General features: G+C 44.5%; 1 protein-coding gene across 1 annotated transcript in view; it reads right to left on the bottom strand.

Moving 5' to 3' along the window:
• The window catches only part of LOC110505504 (ryanodine receptor 3), a 160,970-nt gene that overhangs the window by 102,654 nt on the left and 36,177 nt on the right, over positions 1-22,139 (bottom strand). The window contains exons 3-12 of the mRNA XM_090220746.1: positions 11,937-12,041; positions 10,465-10,485; positions 7,389-7,463; positions 7,080-7,158; positions 5,453-5,565; positions 4,336-4,435; positions 4,146-4,239; positions 3,341-3,415; positions 2,704-2,860; positions 1,799-1,963 (exon numbers count right to left, since the gene is read on the bottom strand). Of these exons, the coding sequence (XP_090076872.1) occupies positions 1,799-1,963; positions 2,704-2,860; positions 3,341-3,415; positions 4,146-4,239; positions 4,336-4,435; positions 5,453-5,565; positions 7,080-7,158; positions 7,389-7,463; positions 10,465-10,485; positions 11,937-12,041 (984 nt within the window). The remainder of the gene's footprint in view (positions 1-1,798; positions 1,964-2,703; positions 2,861-3,340; positions 3,416-4,145; positions 4,240-4,335; positions 4,436-5,452; positions 5,566-7,079; positions 7,159-7,388; positions 7,464-10,464; positions 10,486-11,936; positions 12,042-22,139) is intronic.

The raw sequence follows: 22,139 nt of genomic DNA, 5'->3' as shown, positions 1-22,139 counted from the left end.
TCTGAGGTCCTGAGCATTCTGGAGTGGGTTTTCATCAAGGATCCCTCTGTACTTTGCTCCATTCATCTTTCCCTCGATCCTGACTAGTCTCCCAGACCCTGCAGCTGAAAAACATCCCCACAGCATGATGCTGCCACCACCATGCTTCACCAAAAGGGATGATGCCAGGTTTCCTCCAGACATGACGCTTGACATTCAGGCCAAAGAGTTCAATCCTGGTTTCATCAGACCAGAGAATCTTGTTTCTCATGGTCTGAGAATGTTTAGATGCCTTTTGGCAAACTCCAAGCGGGCTGTCATGTGCCCTTTACTGAGGAGTGGCTTCCATCTGGCCACTCTACCATAAAGGCCTGATTGGTGGAGTGCTGCAGAGATAGTTTTCCTTCTGGAAGGCTCTCCCATCTCCACAGATGACCTCTAGAGCTCTCTTTAGAGCTCTCCCCCGATTGCTCAGTTTGGCCAGGTGGGCCAACTCTAGGAAGAGTCTTGTTGGTTCCAAACTTCTTCCATTTAAGAATGATGGAGGCCACTGTGTTCTTGGGGATCTTCAATGCTGCAGAAATATGTTGGTATACTTTCCCAGATCTGTGCCTCGACACAATCATGTCTCTGAACTCTACGGATAATTCCTTCGACCTCATGGCTTGGTTTTTGCTCTGACATGCACTGTCAACTGTGTGACCTTATATAGACAGGTGTGTGCCTTTTCAAATCATGTCCAATCAATTGAATTAACCACAGGTGGACTCCAATCAAGTTGTAGAAACATCTCAAGGATGGTCAATGGAAACAGGATGCACCTGAGCTCAATTTCAAGTCTCATAGCAAACTGCCTGAATACTTATGTAAGTACGATATGTATTTTATTTTTAATAAATGTGCAAAAATTTCTAAAAACCTGTTTTTGCTTTCTAAATATGCGATATTGTGTGTAGATTGCTGAGGGACATTTTTTTTTTTTTAGAATAAGGCTGCAACGTAACAAAATGTGGAAAAAGTCAAGATTTCTGAATATTTTCCAAATGCACTGTATACTAAATTATATATGTGTGAAATTATTTTGGATTTAGAATGGACCATTACCATGCACCTGTCTCAGAACTGGGGCAGGGGGGGGAAATACATGTCATCTATCCACTTAAAAACCATGGTTAATTTTAATGCCACTCCTGTTGTAAAGCGAAGCTACAGTATGTGCTTAATATTAGGAAAGTTGAGAAATAAATATAGTAAGCCTATCCTATAGAAAGCTGATGGGATCCTCCTCTTTTTAATAGTGGCTATCAAAACTCTGTTTTCTCGTGCAATTGCATAGCCTATAGAAATGTTGCGCAATCTGGACTCATGGGCTCTCATGAAGTGAGAGCAAACAACGCAATTATCACAACACATCGATTGTTATATGTCTTTTTTCCCTGGTTTGGCTTCCCCAGTGATCTTACCCACACACCGATACTGCAATCCTCTCACATCTCATTCATTACAGCCAGATCCGTGTTTTATTTAGTTACAGAGAAAGCACACTTCTTTCAAAATTATCGGCTAGAAAACCACCAAAAGAATCATCATCTGCTCTGGGAATGTATTATATTTATATATATCATTATATTTATTGCATGTGCTTCTGGTCAATTGTTATTTTAATGGGATTTGTTTTATTACTGCTAGTGTAATAGTCCCACCATAACCATTCTCACTGAAAGTTGAAAGTCAGTTAATTCATTAGGCTAGAAATGTTTAAAGCAAGTTCTCACTGTATCAAACATTTGAGAAATAAATCAGTGCATTGGTGTCTCACCCGTCTCTTGAGAGGGCCCAGGCGAGATGATTTTACATCAGGCGCCTGGTAAGACAGCCAGAGTCCTGTAGCCACGTGCATGACGAAGCAGATTGAGTCCCCATACTTAATCTCTGCCATCCCCATGCCCTCGATGTCCCGCTTAGGGCTCGACTCCAGCTTTTCCTGGAGGGAAGGAAGGACCCAAACACATCAAGATATCACACTCCGTTTAATGAAACTTTGATGAAAGTCTCCAAGTCAGGCTCCAGACAATGTATGCAGTTTTATTCAAATCACACATTTGATTATGCAAAGTGTTGAGGGAACTTGATCTATGAAAAGCAATTTAAAAGATGCTGACAGATCTGTATCAGGCTGGTCAAGGACTGGAGGAGCACTGACATCTCTATATAATATTACACACGCCAGGATGTCTAGGTTAATAGAGAGGCAGACGGAGGAAGAGACAAGAAGAGGAGATACAGTGCGTATAGCCTAGATCACTGAGCAAGTGACAGATGATGGCCACAGGCAAGACCCCATGAATCACTATAGATTTGTTTCCCCATTAAGAATGGACACAATAGAAAAGGTATGAAATGTAAAGTGTATTAAGCCTATGATAAACTGCCTCAGTAATATGGTGGGTTACACCATGCTGTTGATCCATAAGTAGGAGGTCACTAATTGCTCCCAATCACTGGCTCAGTCTAAAACACCCTTGCCAAGAACAGACTTAAAATAACCTTGTCCTGGTTGGTATGGGGCCACAAGTCGAAACATTTTCCAGAGCAACTTTGTGATCGAGAGACAGTCTGAGGTGTGTGTGTGTGTGTGTTTGTACGTCCGTGCGCGCTTGTGTGTGTGCGTACATGTATCCCTGCATGTGTGTGTGAGAGATATAGCTGGTCCTGAGCGCTGACCTTGGAGGCTCTGAAGCAGAAGGCTGTGGAGGAAGTGTCAGACTTCTCCCGGTCCTGCAGCACCACCCCCCTCTCCTCCGTCAGGGCCAGGTAGTGCCCCGTGGTGAGGTGGCGGAGACGGAAGGGCTGACCCCAGCGAATGTGACTCCCGCTCCAGCTGTCCAGGGGCACAGAGACGCACACGCGCGCAAACACACAACGGTATCAAGAACAACAACAAGCCCCTAGAAGCATTATATCCCCTAATTAGTTTGTGTACACATGATTAACTAGCTGCCAGACTAGCTGTTAAGTAGCTGGCATCATGTCATGTGCATAGATAATTACTAAATGGCTGAAAACACCTAAATAATTAGGCATGTAATACCCATTTTTATGACTAGACATTTTTGCCCAGATGCTTACATCAAAACAAAACAGTGTCAAAGCCATAGCAGATTAAACATGGCTGACAAATTCCAGATCTGACAGTGCAGGGCATATCTGAGAGGAAAGCCACTGATATTGAATCTTTCAAATACTTTACAAATGGTTGGTGTCAAAAAGCATAATGAAACATCAAAGTGAGTCAGAGCAGAGGGAGGCGGGGAAGGAGAGGTAGAAAACCTAGAGAGGAAATAAAAAGAGCTGAACTCACCTGATTCTGAGAGGCTCCAGCCTCCACAGAGACCTGGCCTTCGCTCCTGCATTCCCCGTCTCATAGTTCACTATCCTGGGGGCACGAGAGGTGCATGAAAGGTCTAGATCACTGCAATGTTTTAATACTGCCACAGGCTCATAATGGTCATGTTTTATGACTTTAGCAGGATTCCATCTCTGACTGCTTTATTCCCTTCTGTCACAGTGATATCAGGTCAGAGGAAGGAAGGCTCAGAATGGGACCTCAGATGAACCTTAATATTTACCTTCACGGCAACCGCGCGCATCCTTCATCCAGGACACCCACGTAACCAACGGAGACCGAGAGCAACACTGTCTATTAATGATGTGGGTGACTGGCTCCAGAGTGTAAGGTCTTAAGAAAATGCTCCCTTTCAAGCGGAAAGCCAAGGCTATTTATTCAGCAGCATATTATTGCCACACACAAACAGTGACCTAAAAATTGACAGTGTGACTGGGAGGAAGATGAAGAGTCCTTCACATGTCTTCGGCGCCTGGCGATGGTTATACGGAGTAGAGCACTGTCTCCCCGACCCCCATGTGCCTTTTCCTCTGCTACCTTGCTGGCTGTCATCACTAGCGCTGTGTGACTATAGAAAGCAAGGCAGACATTATTTCTGTGCTTCTCTCAGACCCAGCGTCACACTGAGTAGTGACAGACCCAGCGTCACACTGAGTAGTGACAGACCCAGCGTCAGCCAGGTCAGCCACATTCACAACAGACTAAGGGGAAAACTAATTTCTTAGAGTCTTTTTAGCTGTTTCCCAGCTGTAGGTCTCACCTCTGTTGCTCATCACTCTGGTCAGACCCTGGGATGGTCAAAACCTCATCATGACCATGGAACAGACGCAACACATGGCCACCCAGCAGGTAACCTTTAGGAGGATGGATTAACAGCACCTTTAATTGACACCCACAACATTTCAAACAACATTATAAGCCAGTGACGATAAATGAACTGTTGGACCTACCCTCCTCCACGTTGCTGCCAGAGCAGGTGGGGTGGACGTTCCACAGAGTCTGCATGAAGGACGCGTCCACCTGGATGTTGCCATTGGAGATGGACAGGTGCTGGTGAAGACAGAGGAACATTATGTTACACACACTATCAATATCTACAGTATGGGGACACACTACCAGTAGGCCTATACTGCAGGGCCTATGTCAAATACCCAGTTTGATTCAAGGAATTGGGCCAGGCTACAACTCAGAGGTTTGTCTATGCATGCATTGGAGGGCGTGATAGGAAGGCTGTTATCGCTGCAGTAGATTTAGGATCATTCATCAAACTGGAGAAAGGCTGGCGCTGGAGAGTGTACAGGACTGCGAGTGGACTCGGGAATCTGCCAGTTTCGAGGGTTCTGGGTTTGTGTGTGCGTGCGTGCGTGCGCCAGACACTTGGGGAATTCTCGACCTCCCTCCTCCATTACTGGACCTGGAGGTTCTGTAGGCCTGGTTAGAGGGAGCATCTCACTGGTGACAGCAGAGCCCGGAGCCGTGGCAGTAACAGTAACATGACAGTGGGACTCTGGCTTAGCGAGGGCTGCCATATCCCTGCTGAAGACCCATAAACATGGGCTTGGCTGGGTTGGCTGTTGTCACACTCTCCCTGCGTCATGCTGGAGATGTTTTCCAGGCCCAGCATGCCAAGGCGCTGAGGCCCACACAGTGGGAATAACACAGGGGTGTCTGGGTCTGGGAGATGCTCATTGATGGGCCTGAAGAGGAACAGGGGAGCAGGGCTGGCCAGGCTGCACAGTGTAGGGAAGGAGGGATAGGGGACAGAGTAAGGTAGGGTACAGTAGCTGTTCAGTTTGACAGTGTTGCTCTCTTCATCCCAGCTGTACATATGTGGCCTTCCCCTGCTCTTTCTTAGCTTCCTATCCCAAATGTCTGGTCTGCTTTAATGGACAGATTGAACTATGTGGGAGGGAGATACCTTCAGTCCAAGAACACGATCTGCAATCTTTGGCTAACCTTACAGGATTGATTGGCATTATGGCTCTGTTCAATGGGGATGGACACTTTAAAAAGCCTATAATATGTATTATTCTTAATGAGATGTTTATAGACTGAGGGTGTACTCACAAGGTATCGTTCTGATGACACGCTGACAAGGATGAGGTCATCTCCGATGCGTACCTTCTCACCCTCTGACCTCTGTTTGGAAGCAGGATGGATGGTCCACCAACAGGCTTCACCTGAATAATGTTATTTATAAATCTATGATCTACATAAGGGGTTCTCAATTGGTTTTGCCCCAGGGTCCAAATTGAACCAGGATGTCTCATTCGCATCCCAATTTTTTGGGGCTAAATGCAATCTGGAAAACTATTTTTAATGCTATATTGATAGTAAATGTAGCAATTATATGACAAGGGAACAACATTCCCATCTTTTTCATTGTCAATAATTATATTTTGCCCAATTTCCTGATGAAGAATGTTAATAAGTTCACTGGTTTGAGACCACAAAATCAACCAAATCCAAACTGCGCTGCTATATTCTATATTAAAAATACTGTAATTGAAGAAAAATAGTTCAGAGATTAAATTATAAAAAATGTAGGTTCATTATAATTTCTACACTGTTTTTTTTGCCTGGTTTTAGTTGTTTAAGTTCAAACAAGTATTTTTGCATTAAAAAATATATGTACACTGAACAAAAATATAAACACAACATGCAAAGTGTTGGTCTCATGTGTCATGAGCTGAAATAAAAAAATACGTAAAATGTTCCATACACCAAGATAATCCATCCACCTGACACATCAAGAAGCTGATTAAACAGAATGATCATTACACAGGTGCACCTGGTGCTGGGGACAATAAAAGGCCACTCTAATATGTGCAGTCTTGTCACGCAACACAATGCCACAAATATCTCAAGTTGAGGGAGCATGCAAATGGCATGCTGACTTCAGAAATGTCCACCAGAGTGCTGCATGAGGCAAATGGTGGTCACATTAGATACTGACTGATTTTCTGATCCACACCCCTACCTGTTTTTTTTACGGTATCTCTGACCAACATATGCATATCTGTATTCCCAGTCATGTGAAATCCATAGATTCGGTCCTAATACATTTATTTCAATTGACTGATTTCCTTATGAACTGTAACTCAGTAAAATCATTGAAATTGTTGCATGTTGCGTTTCTATTTTTGTTCAGTGTACATACACAGATGGTTGAGCTACACAGAAAGTTAAACCTGTAACTACTGTTTGGGAATAGATGACAACGGTGAAAGCAACACACACAAGCGAGCACAGCAGACACGCAATTACATTTAAGACACACAAATGTATTCACACCAACTCTAATATAGTGTAAGCCCACTCACACTTAACATACAAGCACCATAGCAACCAGCCTTCCAATAGGTGGAGAGCCAGACCAAATTTTACATCTCTATGAGACATGAGCTGAGCCTCGACATTGTGACAAAGAGCCAATCGAAGACATTTATTTTAGTCTGCTAGGAATGTTTTCAGGGGAGATCTCCTAGGGAATAAATAACTGAAATCTCTGCAAATGTGGTACATTTCCTACAATATAGGAAACCGTAAATCCCTCTTTTCATGCAGTGCTTAAGATAATCTGAAATGAATACTGGGGCAGGTCAAATCCTACATGAGTTGAAGTCCCAGTCAGAACCCCAGCTATGAGTGACTGTGTGCTAGTGACCCTAGAGCCCGATAGAGGAGGTTTTACCTGTTGAGTCCTCCTGCAGCCCCACATCAAAGGACAGCTTATCTGTCTGTGACCTTGAAGTCTTCAAACAGGTCAGATACTGCAATGTATAGACACACATCAAAGCAACATGAAAACGATAATCAAAAGAATCACACAACTCTGCTGTAGCATTCAGAACTGGAACAAATATCAGTACTACATATGCAACAAATATTCCTATGAAATGTTATAAAACAGTAACTATGAAATAGTAACACATGGAATAATGACAAAACAGTCCCCGGTTCTTGGGTATCGTATGAGAGTGTACGTGCAGTGCAGTCTCACCATAGCGCTAAAGGAATGCCTCAGGAGGATGGCGTGTCCATACAGAAGTGTTCTGTGTCCACCACCCTGAGCCGCCTGTGGAGACAGCACAACACCCATCACACACCAGACACACTATAAGACAGGATGTCCCCCGTGACCTCTCTGTCTCTCCCTTTCACTCGCTCTCTCACTCTCTCTCTGTCGCTCTCTCACATATCTCTCCGTCTGCATCACAGTTAGAGAACTAAGACTGTAATGACTTCACACAAGGCAGGGGGCCACAGACTGCCCAAGCCTGCCCCTCTCAGCCTGCCCCTCTCAGCCTGTCCTCTCCTCTCTGACGACGGTCCTGAAGTCCACAACACAACACTGAAAGCATGCAGTCAGACATGTCACTCAGGGGATACGCCTGCTTCCTGTATCCAAGGAGAAGTATACAGATGATCGTCACACGGCTGCAGGTAAAAAGGAAGGGGGGTGAGAAAGAGAGCTCTCTGCCTCTAATGCATTGGTAACAAAGACCTTGTGTTACAGTAAGAAGGGTCTGGTTTGTGACAGAAAGCACTAGGAGAGGAAAGACACAAGGTTCCACTGCGGTTTCACAGCAGTTCGAGGAGATGGGTAGGGGAAAGAGTGATGTGAGGTCACTACTTGGGCTCTGCTTGCAAACCTGTCCCTTCGCTCTGCAGGCAACCATGTGTTACTCACCTTTCTTATGAGCCTCTATGGAGCAGTAAGGTAAGAGAAAATTACATTACTGAGAAGGGTATGTAAGTTAAAGAAAATATATGAGTTTGTCTCCTTCTGTCCTATCCACAGTATTGTAAACTACGCATAGTCTCTGTTGGCCAATCACAGATGGTTACGTGCTGTGCAAGATCTTATTTGAGACATAATTGATTTTGCATGCCAGTGTCTTCTTAACCAAACACACCATGCATCCTCTATCTGTGCTGCTTTTGCTAAGACAATAGCCTCCAGTTCAATGCAGTTGCCATGGATTATCAGACTGCAGCCGTGCCAGCACCGTGTCAGGCTGTTCAGGCTTCCTGAGGGATAGTTTAATGTGCATCGGGCATATCCAGCTGCATTCAACCCAACACAATCTGAGAGAACTAGACCAGCTCTAAACATAACACTTATCATAACCTCACACCATCCACAACTGTGGCAGCCTCAGATTCCTCTGTCCCTAGCGTCCCTGGCCCAGAAGGGGAAAGGCTATTTGATCAAAGGCGGGGGAAACGATCTCCCCCCCAGCTGTTGCCAGGAGATGACATGCTGACATCAATTGAGAAAGCATGACCTTTAGCAGCACATCACCCCCCTGCATTTATCCAGCAGCCACCAGGGTGACAGCAATGGGGTTTCTCTCAAAGGTGGCACTGAAATACCACTGCACACGTCACCCTGCCACAGGGTATCAGCTTCACCCTGCCTTACCCTGCCTCACCCTGGGCACTTCAGTCACTGACTTCGACAGTTTGACCTTTGATCCTTAGCCCAGTAAACAAAGTTATGAAACCACAAGTGTGTTCACTGCTCAATTTGGACACGTTAGAGGAACTTCACACAGAATTCCATTTGGGGTCACTAGCTGAAACGGAGCTGTATGGATGTTTGATAGCTTACTTCTGCAACGGTTTTCTGAGCCTTGTGTGTTCACTGTTCACAACATCTATAACCCCTCAAACAAACACCAATATTAGTCCGAAATACCATTACTAAGATCATATTCCACTTTAAGGAATCCCTGCCTTTTAGTATAGAGACCAGCTGAATACGGTATATCAATAAGTTATTTCTTCTTTAAGTCAATACCCTCCACTGTAGCTCATCTGCTCAAAATATTGATTCCAGAAACTACTATTTTCCCTTCGTGGTGTTTCCTCCATTGACAATTCGGAGCAGGAACAGAGGAATGGAGAGTGTTAGTGATAAGAGATGCATATGAGGAGAGAGAATTTCCGGAGATATAACCCAGTGTTCAAAATGTTTTCTCCAGACCAGGTCTGAATCAGTCTCCACAGCATTCCTTAGAGAGAGGACAATAGTGCATCAAGGAGAAACAGTGACTAAAGGCCTTCCCTCTGGTAATATTGAACTGGTCTAGCAGATCACGTTAACTGAAGTTACTACACAAGTGTAGATGCAAGGGGGTTAAGTGTGGCAAGTAGAAAGCAGCTTAGCTATTGCAAACAAGCAGTTTCACTTGAAAACGTCTCACTAAGCTTTAAGGGCACATGAAGGCCCAGTCTGCCTGTGCTTTACTCTTGCCAAAGGGCTTTTCCAGTTCACACAGCTGTGATGGAACCAATCAGGCTTGATTTTTTAATTCCCCATCATTTGGAGTCCAGTGTGGTCGCTAAGCTGCAGCATTGACAAGTCCATTTATCTTTGAACTCAACTCAAAGAGCACGAAGCTCCACAGCTTAAATTATGGAAATTCTTTCTATCATTAGCAGTTTGGCAAGGCAACAACGAGTTGGAGTTGCTTCACTTCCCAAATATAATAACTCTTTTTTTTTTGAATCCTTCTAAATGTCAGTGTATTGATTTCTACAGTCATAATTCATATAATGTAGCTCACTATTGTATGCCTGAAGTTAGGTGCAGAATTTGTGAACAGGTAAGAATTTGTTGGTAATATTCAGGGATTCTGGACTTACTCCTAAATCCACTAAGGAGGGACTGAAGACTGACATTCATCTGATGTTAATCCAGGAGAGGTGCAGCATGTTCTCTTTGGCCAGAAGAAATGTGAGCAGTAACTGTTGAGCGAGACCATTTGTATAGCAAGTCTATACCCGGTTCCATTTGTCTTTGTCATGTTGCTAAGTGCTGTGACACAATCGACTCACTTCTTGAAATAAATCCATAATGTCATTAGTCGTTTCAGCAGCATACGCATTAATGTTTGCATATAAAAACACACTAGCTTTCTGTGGGGAATCTATTTGTTTTTCCTGAAGGGACTATTGTAACCCTAGGATACATTTCCAATGAAAATGGGAGAGCAAGCTGCGAGCAAGACTAAACAGCCATGCGCTAGAAAGGTGACAGGAGAGGAGAATGGAATGAATGGTGAACATACCCATCGGTCCTTTCCTCGAGGCTAACAGGTGGAGAGATGAACAGAACACAATGGATGAACATAGCAATGGTAACAGTACAGCTCTGTTACAGCTGATTAATGAAAAACTAAAGCAAAATGTTTGCAAAGAACAGTTTTAACAGAAATGATTGTACCAATTAAGATCACTGTATCAGAAATGCTTTAATGATCTGTCTATTAAAATAAATGAGAAAACAACTGACCACAGAGGAATGAGATGATAAATGATCTAGTATATGATCTTATACTTCTTGGCTCACTCTACTGATACATTATACTCTTAGCACTAAAATACAACATCCTGTAACTGGTAATGAACTACCGAAAGACCAGAGGCACACTGAAACAAATTATTTATACTCAAATTATTTATACTCAAAGATACAGAAGTAAGATCAGTAAAACACTGCAACCTGGAAAAGTACGACATCATACCAAAATGGATGAGAAATTAGCATATTTTCATATCAAACATATTTCAGTAAGGTAAATTGTTAATATTCATCAATGCATGTGATGTCATCTAGTAACATCCCTATGATATTGATGTGTACAAGTCCATACCATATTCCTTCCTCTGAAACATTAAACATGACATTTTAGGACAAGCAGCGTTTAGGTTGCTCCCTGCAAGAGGAGCAGGGCGAGAGCAGCGTGTAATGCTGTGTTTCTGTAGGGCTGCCTTGTAATCGCAATGTCCCAAACACATGACTGTGGACTAAGGAAATAGGTCTTTCATCCTTTGTACTGACTATAACTGCCTGTTCAGAGGAGATAGGGAGGTAGTGTAGAGACCTGCTTTGACTACAAATACATTAGCTACAGTACATACACATATGAACTTGCTCAATAATGTCCATATGTAGGTCCATTCAATGAGATTGCCTCCATTACCTCAGGTGTGTGTATGCGACAGTGACTCTGTCATCTGGACATGTTTGCTTCTCTGTGCCTGGTGTATAAAAAAAGGTAGTTACAGCGCAATTCTGCTTTATAATGGAAATTATACTGTAGCTTTGAGAGCTTTTCTTTTCTGCCTCATTGTTAATCAAATGGTCAACCTCCCAGCACAGGGAAGAAACACTTCCGGAAAGCTGCAGCAAAGAGGTACTTTGACTCTTGACGACTTTCATCCACATTACAATTCATGGAGGGCTCAACCTCCCAGCACCCAGGTCTCCAGGCCAATGTAATAGGCCAATTCCTCTCATTTCTCTCTCTCAAAGAGAAACAAGTGTTTGAACATAAAACTGAGGCAACTCCAGTCACCGTAATAAACAATTTCATAACATGACCCTGAAATCCTAAAATGAATCAAATGGAAAATGTGAAACAGGGGATGTTCAGTAGTTTCCCTTTGGGCAGAGAGCACTTTGTGAAAATACTCCTCTCTGCTGTCTGCCCTGGGGTAGGAGTGTGTATAGATGCTGTGGTAGAGGGACAGTACTCACCCCTTCACTGTTCTGGCCAGTCTTAGCCAGCATCTCCTGCAGGGCCCGCACAGAGAGAGACTGCTCCAGCACAAAGTTGCAGATGCATAGGTCTGGAGGGACATACTGGAAGAGACAGGAGGAGGGTAATCAGGGTTAGGGTTGTATGCAGGGGTTCCCAAACTTTTTATAGTCCCGTACCCCTTCAAACATTCAACCTCCAGCTGCGAACCACTCTAGCACCAGGGTCAGCGCACTCTCAAATGTTGTTTTTTGCATCATTGTAAGCCTGACACACACAGACACACTCAGTGGCGGTTCTGGGGTGGGGGCCAGGAGGGGCCAGTGCCCCTGTGACAACAATTTTGGACCCCCTTGTGGCCCCCCTAAATGTGGAGTATGAAATAGTTTTTACATGACACATTTTTTCTATCGTTCTTTTTTTACATCTGTTATGAGACAGTGGCAACGATGATGATTATGAACATGGTATTTTGCCTGCTAATACCTGCAATGCAGTGAAGAAAACGATGACAACAATAACGTCTAATGTAACTGGCCCCTCTAACAGTACAACTGGCCCCAGCTTGGCCCCCCCAGTTGAAATGGTCTAGAACCGCCACTGCACACACTATACAATACATTTATTAAACATAAGACAGAGTGTGAGTTTTTGTCACGACCCGGCTCGTGGGAAGTGACAAAGAGCTCTTATAGGACCAGGGCACAAATAATAATATAATAATAATCAATAATTGTGCTCTTTATTTAGTCATCTTACATATAAAACCATTTGTTCATCGAAATTGTGAATAACTCACCACAGGTTAATGAGAAGGTTGTGCTTGAAAGGATGCACATAACTGCAATGTTGGGTTGTATTGTCTCAGTCTTAAATAATTTTCCACACACAGTCTGTGCCTGTATTTACACTGCTCAAAAAAATAAAGGGAACACTAAAATAACACATCCTAGATCTGAATGAATGAAATATTCTTATTAAATACCCTTTTTCTTTACATAGTTTAATGTGCTGACAACAAAATCACACAAAAATCAATGGAAATCAAATTTATCAACCCATGGAGGTCTGGATTTGGAGTCACACTCAAAATTAAAGTGGAAAACCACACTACAGGCTGATCCAACATTGATGTAATGTCCTTAAAACAAGTCAAAATGAGGCTCAGTAGTGTGTGTGGCCTCCACGTGCCTGTATGACCTTCCTACAACGCCTGGGCATGCTCCTGATGAGGTGGTGGATGGTCTCCTGAGGGATCTCCTCCCAGACCTGGACTAAAGCATCCGCCAACTCCTGGACAGTCTGTGGTGCAACGTGGCGTTGGTGGATGGAGCGAGACATGATGTCCCAGAAGTGCTCAATTGGATTCAGGTCTGGGGAATGGGCGGGCCAGTCCATAGCATCAATGCATTCCTCTTGCAGGAACTGCTGACACACTCCAGCCACATGAGGTCTAGCATTATCTTGCATTAGGAGGAACCCAGGGCCAACCGCACCAGCATATGGCCTCACAAGGGGTCTGAGGATCTCATCTCGGTACCTAATGGCAGTCAGGCTACCTCTGGCGAGCAGATGGAGGGCTGTGCGGCCCCCCAAAGAAATGCCACCCCACACCATGACTGACCCACCGCCAAACCGGTCATGCTGGAGGATGTTGCAGGCAGCAGAACGTTCTCCACGGCGTCTCCAGACTCGTCTGTCACATGTGCTCAGTGTGAACCTGCTTTCATCTGTGAAGAGCACAGGGCGCCAGTGGTGAATTTGCCAATCTTGGTGTTCTCTGGCAAATGCCAAACGTCCTGCACGGTGTTGGGCTGTAAGCACAACCCCCACCTGTGGACGTCGGGCTCTCATACCACCCTCACGGAGTCTGTTTCTGACCGTTTGAGCAGACACATGCACATTTGTGGCCTGCTGGAGGTCATTTTGCAGGGCTCTGGCAGTGCTCCTCCTGCTCCTCCTTGCACAAAGGCGGAGGTAGCGGTCCGGCTGCTGGGTTGTTGCCCTCTTACGGCCTCCTCCACGTCTCCTGATGTACTGGCCTGTCTCCTGGTAGCGCCTCCATGCTCTGGACACTACGCTGACACACAGCAAACCTTCTTGCCATCGCATTGATGTGCCATCCTGGATGAGCTGCACTACCTGAGCCACTTGCGTGGGTTGTAGACTCCGTCTCATGCTACCACTAGAGTGAAAGCACCGCCAGCATTCAAAAGTGACCAAAACATCAGCAAGGAAGCATAGGAACTGAGAAGTGGTCTGTAGAACCACTCCTTTATTGGGGGTGTCTTGCTAATTGCCTAAAATGTCCACCTGTTGTCTATTCCATTTGCACAACAGCATGTGCAATTTATTGTCAATCAGTGTTGCTTCCTAAGTGGACATATTTTTTTTTTTTTTTAATTTTACCCCTTTTTTTACCCCTTTTTCTCCCCAATTTCGTGGTATCCAATTGTTGTAGTAGCTACTATCTTGTCTCATCGCTACAACTCCCGTACGGGCTCGGGAGAGACGAAGGTTGAAAGTCATGCGTCCTCCGATACACAACCCAACCAAGCCGCACTGCTTCTTAACCAGCACGCATCCAGCCGCACCAATGCGCCGGAGGAAACACAGTGCACCTGGCCACCTTGGTTAGCGCACACTGCGCCCAGCCCGCCACAGGAGTCGCTGGTGCGCGATGAGACAAGGACACCCCTACCGACCAAGCCCTCCCTAACCCGGGCGACGCTAGGCCAATTGTGCGTCGCCCCATGGACCTCCCGGTCGCGGCCGGTTACGACAGAGCCTGGGCGCGAACCCAGGGACTCTGATGGCACAGCTGGCGCTGCAGAACAGTGCCCTTAACCTAAGTGGACAGTTTGATTTCACAGAAGTGTGATTGACTTGGAGTTACATTGTGTTGTTTAAGTGTTCCCTTTCTTTTTTTGAGCAGTGTAGTTTTCATGCTAGTGAAGGCCGAGAATCCACTCTCACATAGGTAAGTGATTGCAAAGGGCATCAGTGTCTTAACAGTCTTAACTTGCCAAGGCAGGATACTCTGAGCGCAGCCCAATCCAGAAATCTGGCAGCGGCTTCTGATTAAATTACATTTTCACAGAACCGCTTGTTGCAATTTCGATGAGGCTCTCTTGTTCAGATATCAGTAAGTGGACTGGAGGCAGGGCATGAAAGGGATAACAAATCCAGTTGTTCGTGTCATCTGTGTCAGGGGAAGTACCTGTGTAATTTCCCACCCAACTCACTCAGGTGCTTCACTATATCACATTTGACATTGTCAGTAAGCTTGAGTTCATTTTCACACAAAACAATCATACAATGATGGAAAGACCTGTGTGTTGTCCTTGTTAATGCAGACAGAAAAGAGCTCCAACTTCTTAAACATAGCCTCAATTTTACCCGCACATTGAATATAGTTTCGGAGAGTCCCTGTAATCCTAGATTCAGATCATTCTGGCGATGAAAAACATCACCCAGATAGGCCAGTCATGTGAGAAATTCGTCATCATGCAAGCGGTCAGACAAGTGAAAATTATGGTCAGTAAAGAAAACTTTAAGCTTGTCTTTCAATTTTTTAAAAAATGTGTCAATACTTTGCTCCTTGATAACTAGCACACTTCTGTATGTTGTAAAAGTGTTACATGGTCGCTGCCCATATCATTGCATAGTGCAGAAAATGCAGGGTTCAGGGGCCTTGCTTTAACAAAGTTAACCATTTTCACTGTAGTGTCCATGTCTTTCAAGCTGTCAGGCATTCCCTTAGCAGCATTCCCTTAGCCTCTCGGTGGATGCAACAGTGCACCCAAGTGGCGTCAAAAGAGCAACTGCTTGCACGCGTGCATTACCACTCCATTATGTCTCCCTGTCATGGCTTTTGCACCATAAGTACAGATAGCAACACATCTTGACCATCAAAGTCCATCTGATGTCACAAAGCTGTCCAGTACTTAAAATATATCCTCCCCTGTTGTCCTGGTTTCCAGAAGAGGATGTCTTCCTTAATTGACCCCTCATAAACGTAACGGACATATACCAGGAGCTGTGCCAGGCCTTGTCTGTTGACTCATCCAGCTGCAACGCATATAGTATGGGGCTTGCCTGTCCTAGCCACTAGGTAGCTCACCATATAAGACGCTTCTAGCCCCTTCTTATTAATGGTATCTGTTGCTTTCATACCCCTTACTACTCGAAAGTCGTCCAAATTCTCACTCAAAAAACTCCTGTGGCTTATTTTTCAAATTGGCATGCTTTGTTTATAAATGTTTACACAAGAGCGAAGGTTTCATCGAGTTGTGAGATAGTACTTTTGCACATATAACACACTGTGGCTGAGGAAAAGCACAACTCCCAATATAAGTGAACCCCAAATCAATGTAGTTCTCATCATATGTTTTTGGCAGTGAAACAAGGCTACTCAGGTGAGAAAAAAACCTCACCCAAATGTATAACCCCGTTGGAAAATATAAATGGACTGTTTGAAAATGTGAAGAGAAAAAAAAAGGTATTTTATTTTTTTCAATGTGAATCACATTTTTATTTGGCTTACCCACGACGGCATTGCACGTACCCCTGTTTGGGAATACCTACAGTAGACAATATGCAATTACAAGTGAGTATTTCAAACTGTGTTGAAAAGGCTCAAATATGAAATGTAAACCCAGAATAAGGCTTCATATTGGTCACTAGAGAAGCCCGGTCCTCAGATTGTTTAGTCACAGACTGACTGAGTGTGTTGTTCACTCAGCATATTTGTCCATAACATCCATGACTGATAATCATAACAACCATCAATCACAAACACCAGAGATTGATTGCACTTGAAAACCAATTTGGGATGACTGTTCCACATTCCTTTAGCACTGCAGAGTGAGAGGAATGCAATAACACAGATGTCGTTGAAAACCTCAAATCAATCTTATTTGATAGGGGAAAAGCTTACAGTCATTTGTCTCTATGCTGCTCCTAAAAACATTATGGAGTCCGGTCAACCCAGGTTGCTCTACGTGATGCAACTTTTCAACTAAAGTTTTCATTTAAAATGAAAGGTAAAGTTTATACATGACTAATTTGACCAAGGGGAGCTTTAGCTACCGATTTAAAAAAAAAAAACATCCACTGATCAAGGGCCAAATTCCAAATGATTACTGCCAGGGTTGGGGTCAATTCCATTTCAATTCCAGTCAATTGAGGAAGTACACTGACATTCAAATTCCAATTATCTTCAATGCTTTTAAATTAGGAAAATGTGGAATTGGAATGTGGTTTACTTTCTGAATTGACTGGATGTGACCCCAACCCTGATTACAGCCAGTACCTATAGCAGTGGTGTATGTGGATCTTGGTCAAACTAGAGCTCACACTCACAGAGAGTATATGAATATGTGAGACAGAGCACAGTGGGACAGAGAGAGGGACTGCAGCACCCATCCCTTCTGCATGCAGGACAGGGCAGCAGTCTGACAGAATGAGGCAGAGAGAGAGATACTTGGTGACCTGTACCGCTACAAGATAAATGAAGCACACCAAAAACACACTGTCCTCCTTTTTAGGTAGCAAGATGTAAAACTTGGCTAAACTAGTTCACCTTGTTAGAGGTAAATCTAACTTTAAATTGGAACATCAGACAACTTATTTCTGCTCTGCTGTGAGCCTACCTGCTTGCTACACTCAGGTAAAACAAAGTCAATATGTGAAAAAAATCTAGAGCTGTATCGATGCAGCTATCTGTTCTCTAGGCATTTTAATTATGCACATTTAAATCATGGTGGAGTATGGATCCAGAGAGCTTGACCACCGGCGGCAGGACAGTGGATTTACGCCAGCAAAACAGAAATGTCATGATTTGTAGTGACTCGTGTAGTAACGCAGGGGTCGGCAACAGGCGAGTGATTATTTTTGGCCCCCCAAAGTGTTTAGTGAATAAATAAATAAATCATCATCATGGTGGGGGGGGGATATGTGATTGTGTCTCAATGTAATCAAGGTATGAAATTATAGTAATTTTCAAATACAAATCTATTTGTGGGTCTAGTTGTGGTCAATTTGCAGTGTACAAATTATTATAATTATTTTCCATCCCCCCCGGCGCGACCATTTGCCCCGACAAATATTGTCCTGTACCGGAAGCCAAGTGTCTCTCTCAGGGCAGCCTCCAGCATCAGCTTCAGAAATGCCAAAGATACTGTATGTCAAAATGGCTTAAAGTAATGTCCCCCGATTTCACTTTAATGACCTATTATTATGCAGTCAATTTTGAGATAACCACAATTTTATAGTAAAAACACACACACACACACGATTTACAACGACAGAAGCACAAACACTATAAAAACTTCCATTTGATCAGCACCCAACCCAGAGCCCTCTAAGCAAGCTGTTTTCTAGAAATACCTCTCCTGATCCACTCTTTCTTGGCATGCTGTTGGGGAAACACAATACGGAGTAGCAGGGAGGAATCTGCTCCAACCCTACCTCCACACCCTGGTTTCCCCAGGTGAATAACAGGCGACCTCTGACAGCAGAGTGGAGCGGTCTGGTAATGAGAAGGATGTTGGGGCTCTGGGGGCGTAGGCCTGTGTGTCCTCAATCAGAGAGGGCATATCATGAAGACAGCTTTACAGCAGCTTGTCTACACACTGCTCTCTTGTTTATGGCCCATGCTGTGGGAGGGGAGCAACTAGACTGGGCTTCCCATCTTCTCTGGGGAGGAGGTCTAAAGGGTTACACACCTCTTTCACTTTGATTGCCCCAAAGAGATGACCTATCAATATACCTCCTTCGTGTTCACTATAATGCATGGGTGGGAAAACTTTTTGGCTACACAGATTTTTTGGGGGACTGACTTGTTGTGAAAATCAATTTGAGGGCCAGAAATTGGGCAGTTATTTGAAAATACAGACCTTCAGGACTGGCCTGGAGTTTTTTATTACTCACACCTCCCTTGGGCCGGATTGAATAGGCCATAGTTTGCACACCCCGGGCATAATGGCAGAGCACATCCTGTGCATTAGAGTAGTTGGCTGAATCATCATCTCATCTAAATGTTGATTGACCATCTCATTTATTAAACATTGACTTTACAGTACAGACGTGTATTGTTGATTTAGAGATGGGGGGCTTCAGCTCTCTGGTGGTCCTACCATGGGATAGCTAACAGGGAAGAGCAGCTAGCCATAAATCACAATCAACTGCTTATTCATTGGCTGATTGATGTCACAGTTTAAAGTGTCAATTAGCAGTTGAAACAATAACAAAGATAACAAAGTTAACTCCCCGCTACTGTTTTGGTAAAAAGCGGAGGGATGGGGCCAGCTTGCTCATAACTTGCAGATAGTTGTTGACACATCAACTAGGATTAGGGGGCATGGCAATTTGTGACTTGTTTTGGTTAACAGTGGCTGTATCGGAGAGGGAGTGGTTTCACCTCTGCAAAGCAATCAGTATTAGTGTTAGTACTTCAGTCTCCCCTGGTTTCTCCACGGCAGCTGTAAACGGTGGTTGTGTCAGTGGCTCCATACCATGCTCTCACTTCAGTATCTTACCTAGTTATTTTATGATGATCTAATTTCTGTTCTTTAGTAGCTTTGGCAACTATGTGTGTTTTCTATACCTGTTGGTGTTTCTCCCTGTAGGCTTTACAGACACTCCCCACCCCTTGGCTGCAACCCTTCTAATTTAGTGTACCCTATGTGCACAACCCATGTGGAATTATGGGTCTCTGGCAGTGTTTGGAACTGACGATCTGCGGTCAAGAATGCAGAGTTCATCTCCCTTGACTTTTTGGCCCCGATGAAGACATGGATCACCCCAGAGAACACTGCTACTCCAGCTGATCTCTCTTCATCTGACTACTTTTTCTCTCATAGTCCAAGAGCATCTGGTAGTTGCGGTGGTGGCACAAGGCTACTAACTTCTCTTAACTGGAGATTTTCTCCCTCTCTCATGCTGTCACTGGTCCACTCAAGCTTAACATTGTTTTCATCTATCGCCCAGCAGGTGCCTTGACACCTTCCTAATTTCACGACGATGGTTCACCGCTCTTCGTACTTGGCAACTTCAACTTCCGGACGTCTGCCCTCGATTCATGTCTTTCCAACTCCCTCTTTCCACTCCTTGCCTCTTTTGACCTCATCTTTATTAGAGGCTGTTTGCCTACTAATCTCACGACAATCCTCCAAGTCTCTGATCACTACTTTGTTTCCTTTTCGGTCTCCTTTTCCTCCAACCCTAGTCACTCAGCCCCTACCCAGATAGTCATGTGATGGTAAAATCTTCGCTCTCTCTCCCACTACTCTCTACTCTTCTTTCGTATCATCTCTCTCTTCTGTTAAATGCTTCTCCCTCCTGTCTTCTGATTCTGCAGCCCTACTCTCCTCCCTTTTCCGCATCCTATGACTCGCACTGTCCCCTTTCAATGAGTGACTCATTGCGAGCTTACAGAACAGGGCTGCAGGCATCTAAGCGAAAATGGAGGAAAAATACATTTCCGCAAGACCCATCATCCTTTCACTCCTTCTCTACCTTCTCTTCTGTATCTGCTGTAAAATCCACTTCCTATTACTCTAAATTTCAAACTTCTACTTTTAACCCTAGGAAACTCTTTTCATCCTTCTTCTTCCTTAATCCTCCACCCCCTCCCTCCTCCCTCTCTGCTGACGACTTTGTCAACCACGTTGAAAAGAAGGTTGACGACATACACTCACACAAAACTACCCAACGCCTTGAGCTCTTTCTCCCCTTTCTCTCCAGATCAAATCCTGCGACTAGTGAGGTCTGGCCGCCAGAAAACCTGCCCACTCGACCCCATCCCCTCCTCTAGACCATCTCTGGAGACCTTTCACATTCCTCACTTCCCTCATCAACTCATCCCTGACCACAGGCTGTGTCCCCTCTGACTTCAAAATGGCCTGAGAAACCTCCTCAAGAAACCAACACTTGACTCATCTGACATCAAAAACTATCTTTATTTTATTTTTTTACACTTGAGAGTGTGGTCTCTGACCAACTTGCCTGCTATTTCTCTCAGAACGATCTTCTTGACCCTAACCAGTTCAAGTTGGGTCACTCAACCGAGACTGGCCGCTACTGTGTCATGAAGGCTCTCCACCAAAGCTGACTTTCTCTCCTCTGTTCTCATTCTTCCAGATCTATCCACTGTGTCTGCAGCATGGTGTCCACCAGGGATCGTTTCTCTCTATACACCAGGTTACTCGGCTCTGTCATATCCTCACATGGTCTCCTATCATTGCTATTCGAATGAAACTCAACTACTCAACTACTCTGCATGCCTCGCAGATATCTCAGCCACCTCTGGTCCCTTGACCCTCCCAGCCCAGTCCAAGATGTTCTCTGTCCTGGCACTACAATGGTGGAACCAGCTTCCCCCTGAAGTCCTGACACCTCAATGGTGGAACCAGCTTCCCCCTGAAGTCCTGGCACCCCAATGGTGGAACCAGCTTCCCCCTGAAGTCCCTGCCCATCTTCCGAAAGCACCTGAAACCCTACCTCTTCCATTCACACCTCACCTCCCACAAAAAAACTGTGTCTGTGTCCCTACGCCACACAAGTCGATTTGTTTCATCACTAGGGAGGGGGGCATCCAAGTCAATCTGATCATTCTGATCTTGGGTTGTGGTTGTAGTGGTAGTTGCATCATTTTCCCCCCTTCCTCATCTCTTATCCCTGGGGGATGATGGTGTTTCATACAAACTGTAACACCAGGCAATGAAGACAAAGTGGCAGACAGTGAGATCATCCATCACACCTGTCTAGTGTAATTACCATCCATTCTTGGATGGAAGCATCCGGACCTTCCCAACTGCCTCTGCTTCAATCCCTAGGTGAGTGCTGTGGGGTAAGGGTAAAGAGGGGGAATACTGTAGCTGTGCAGCGCATTCATAAATCACCATCACCCCAAAACGCTCTCTCTCTGTCTTACGTTCTGTGTCTGACTTTCCGGCCTCACTGAAATTAACCAGAGACCATGTTAAATGTTTATGACTAAAATAACAATCCATGAGGAAATATCCAATTAGCCTGTACTGTCAACAGGCTCTACTATGGGAAAACAATCATGCCATGTTACAGTAAAAGAGGGATGGGACTGGGGAAGTGCTGATGAGGGAGACAACCACTGGCTTCACTGTGTAATATTGCCACTTGGATATCTGCAGCGCTGCAAAGTGGCTTCTTTGATGTGCCAT

Source organism: Oncorhynchus mykiss, chromosome 25, assembly GCF_057628025.1.
Source record: "Oncorhynchus mykiss isolate SJ-2025 chromosome 25, ASM5762802v1, whole genome shotgun sequence".
In the NCBI taxonomy this organism is placed as follows: Eukaryota; Metazoa; Chordata; class Actinopteri; order Salmoniformes; family Salmonidae; genus Oncorhynchus; species Oncorhynchus mykiss.
Note: the sequence above shows the minus strand (reverse complement) of the source record. Positions and strands in the feature narration are given on the sequence as shown.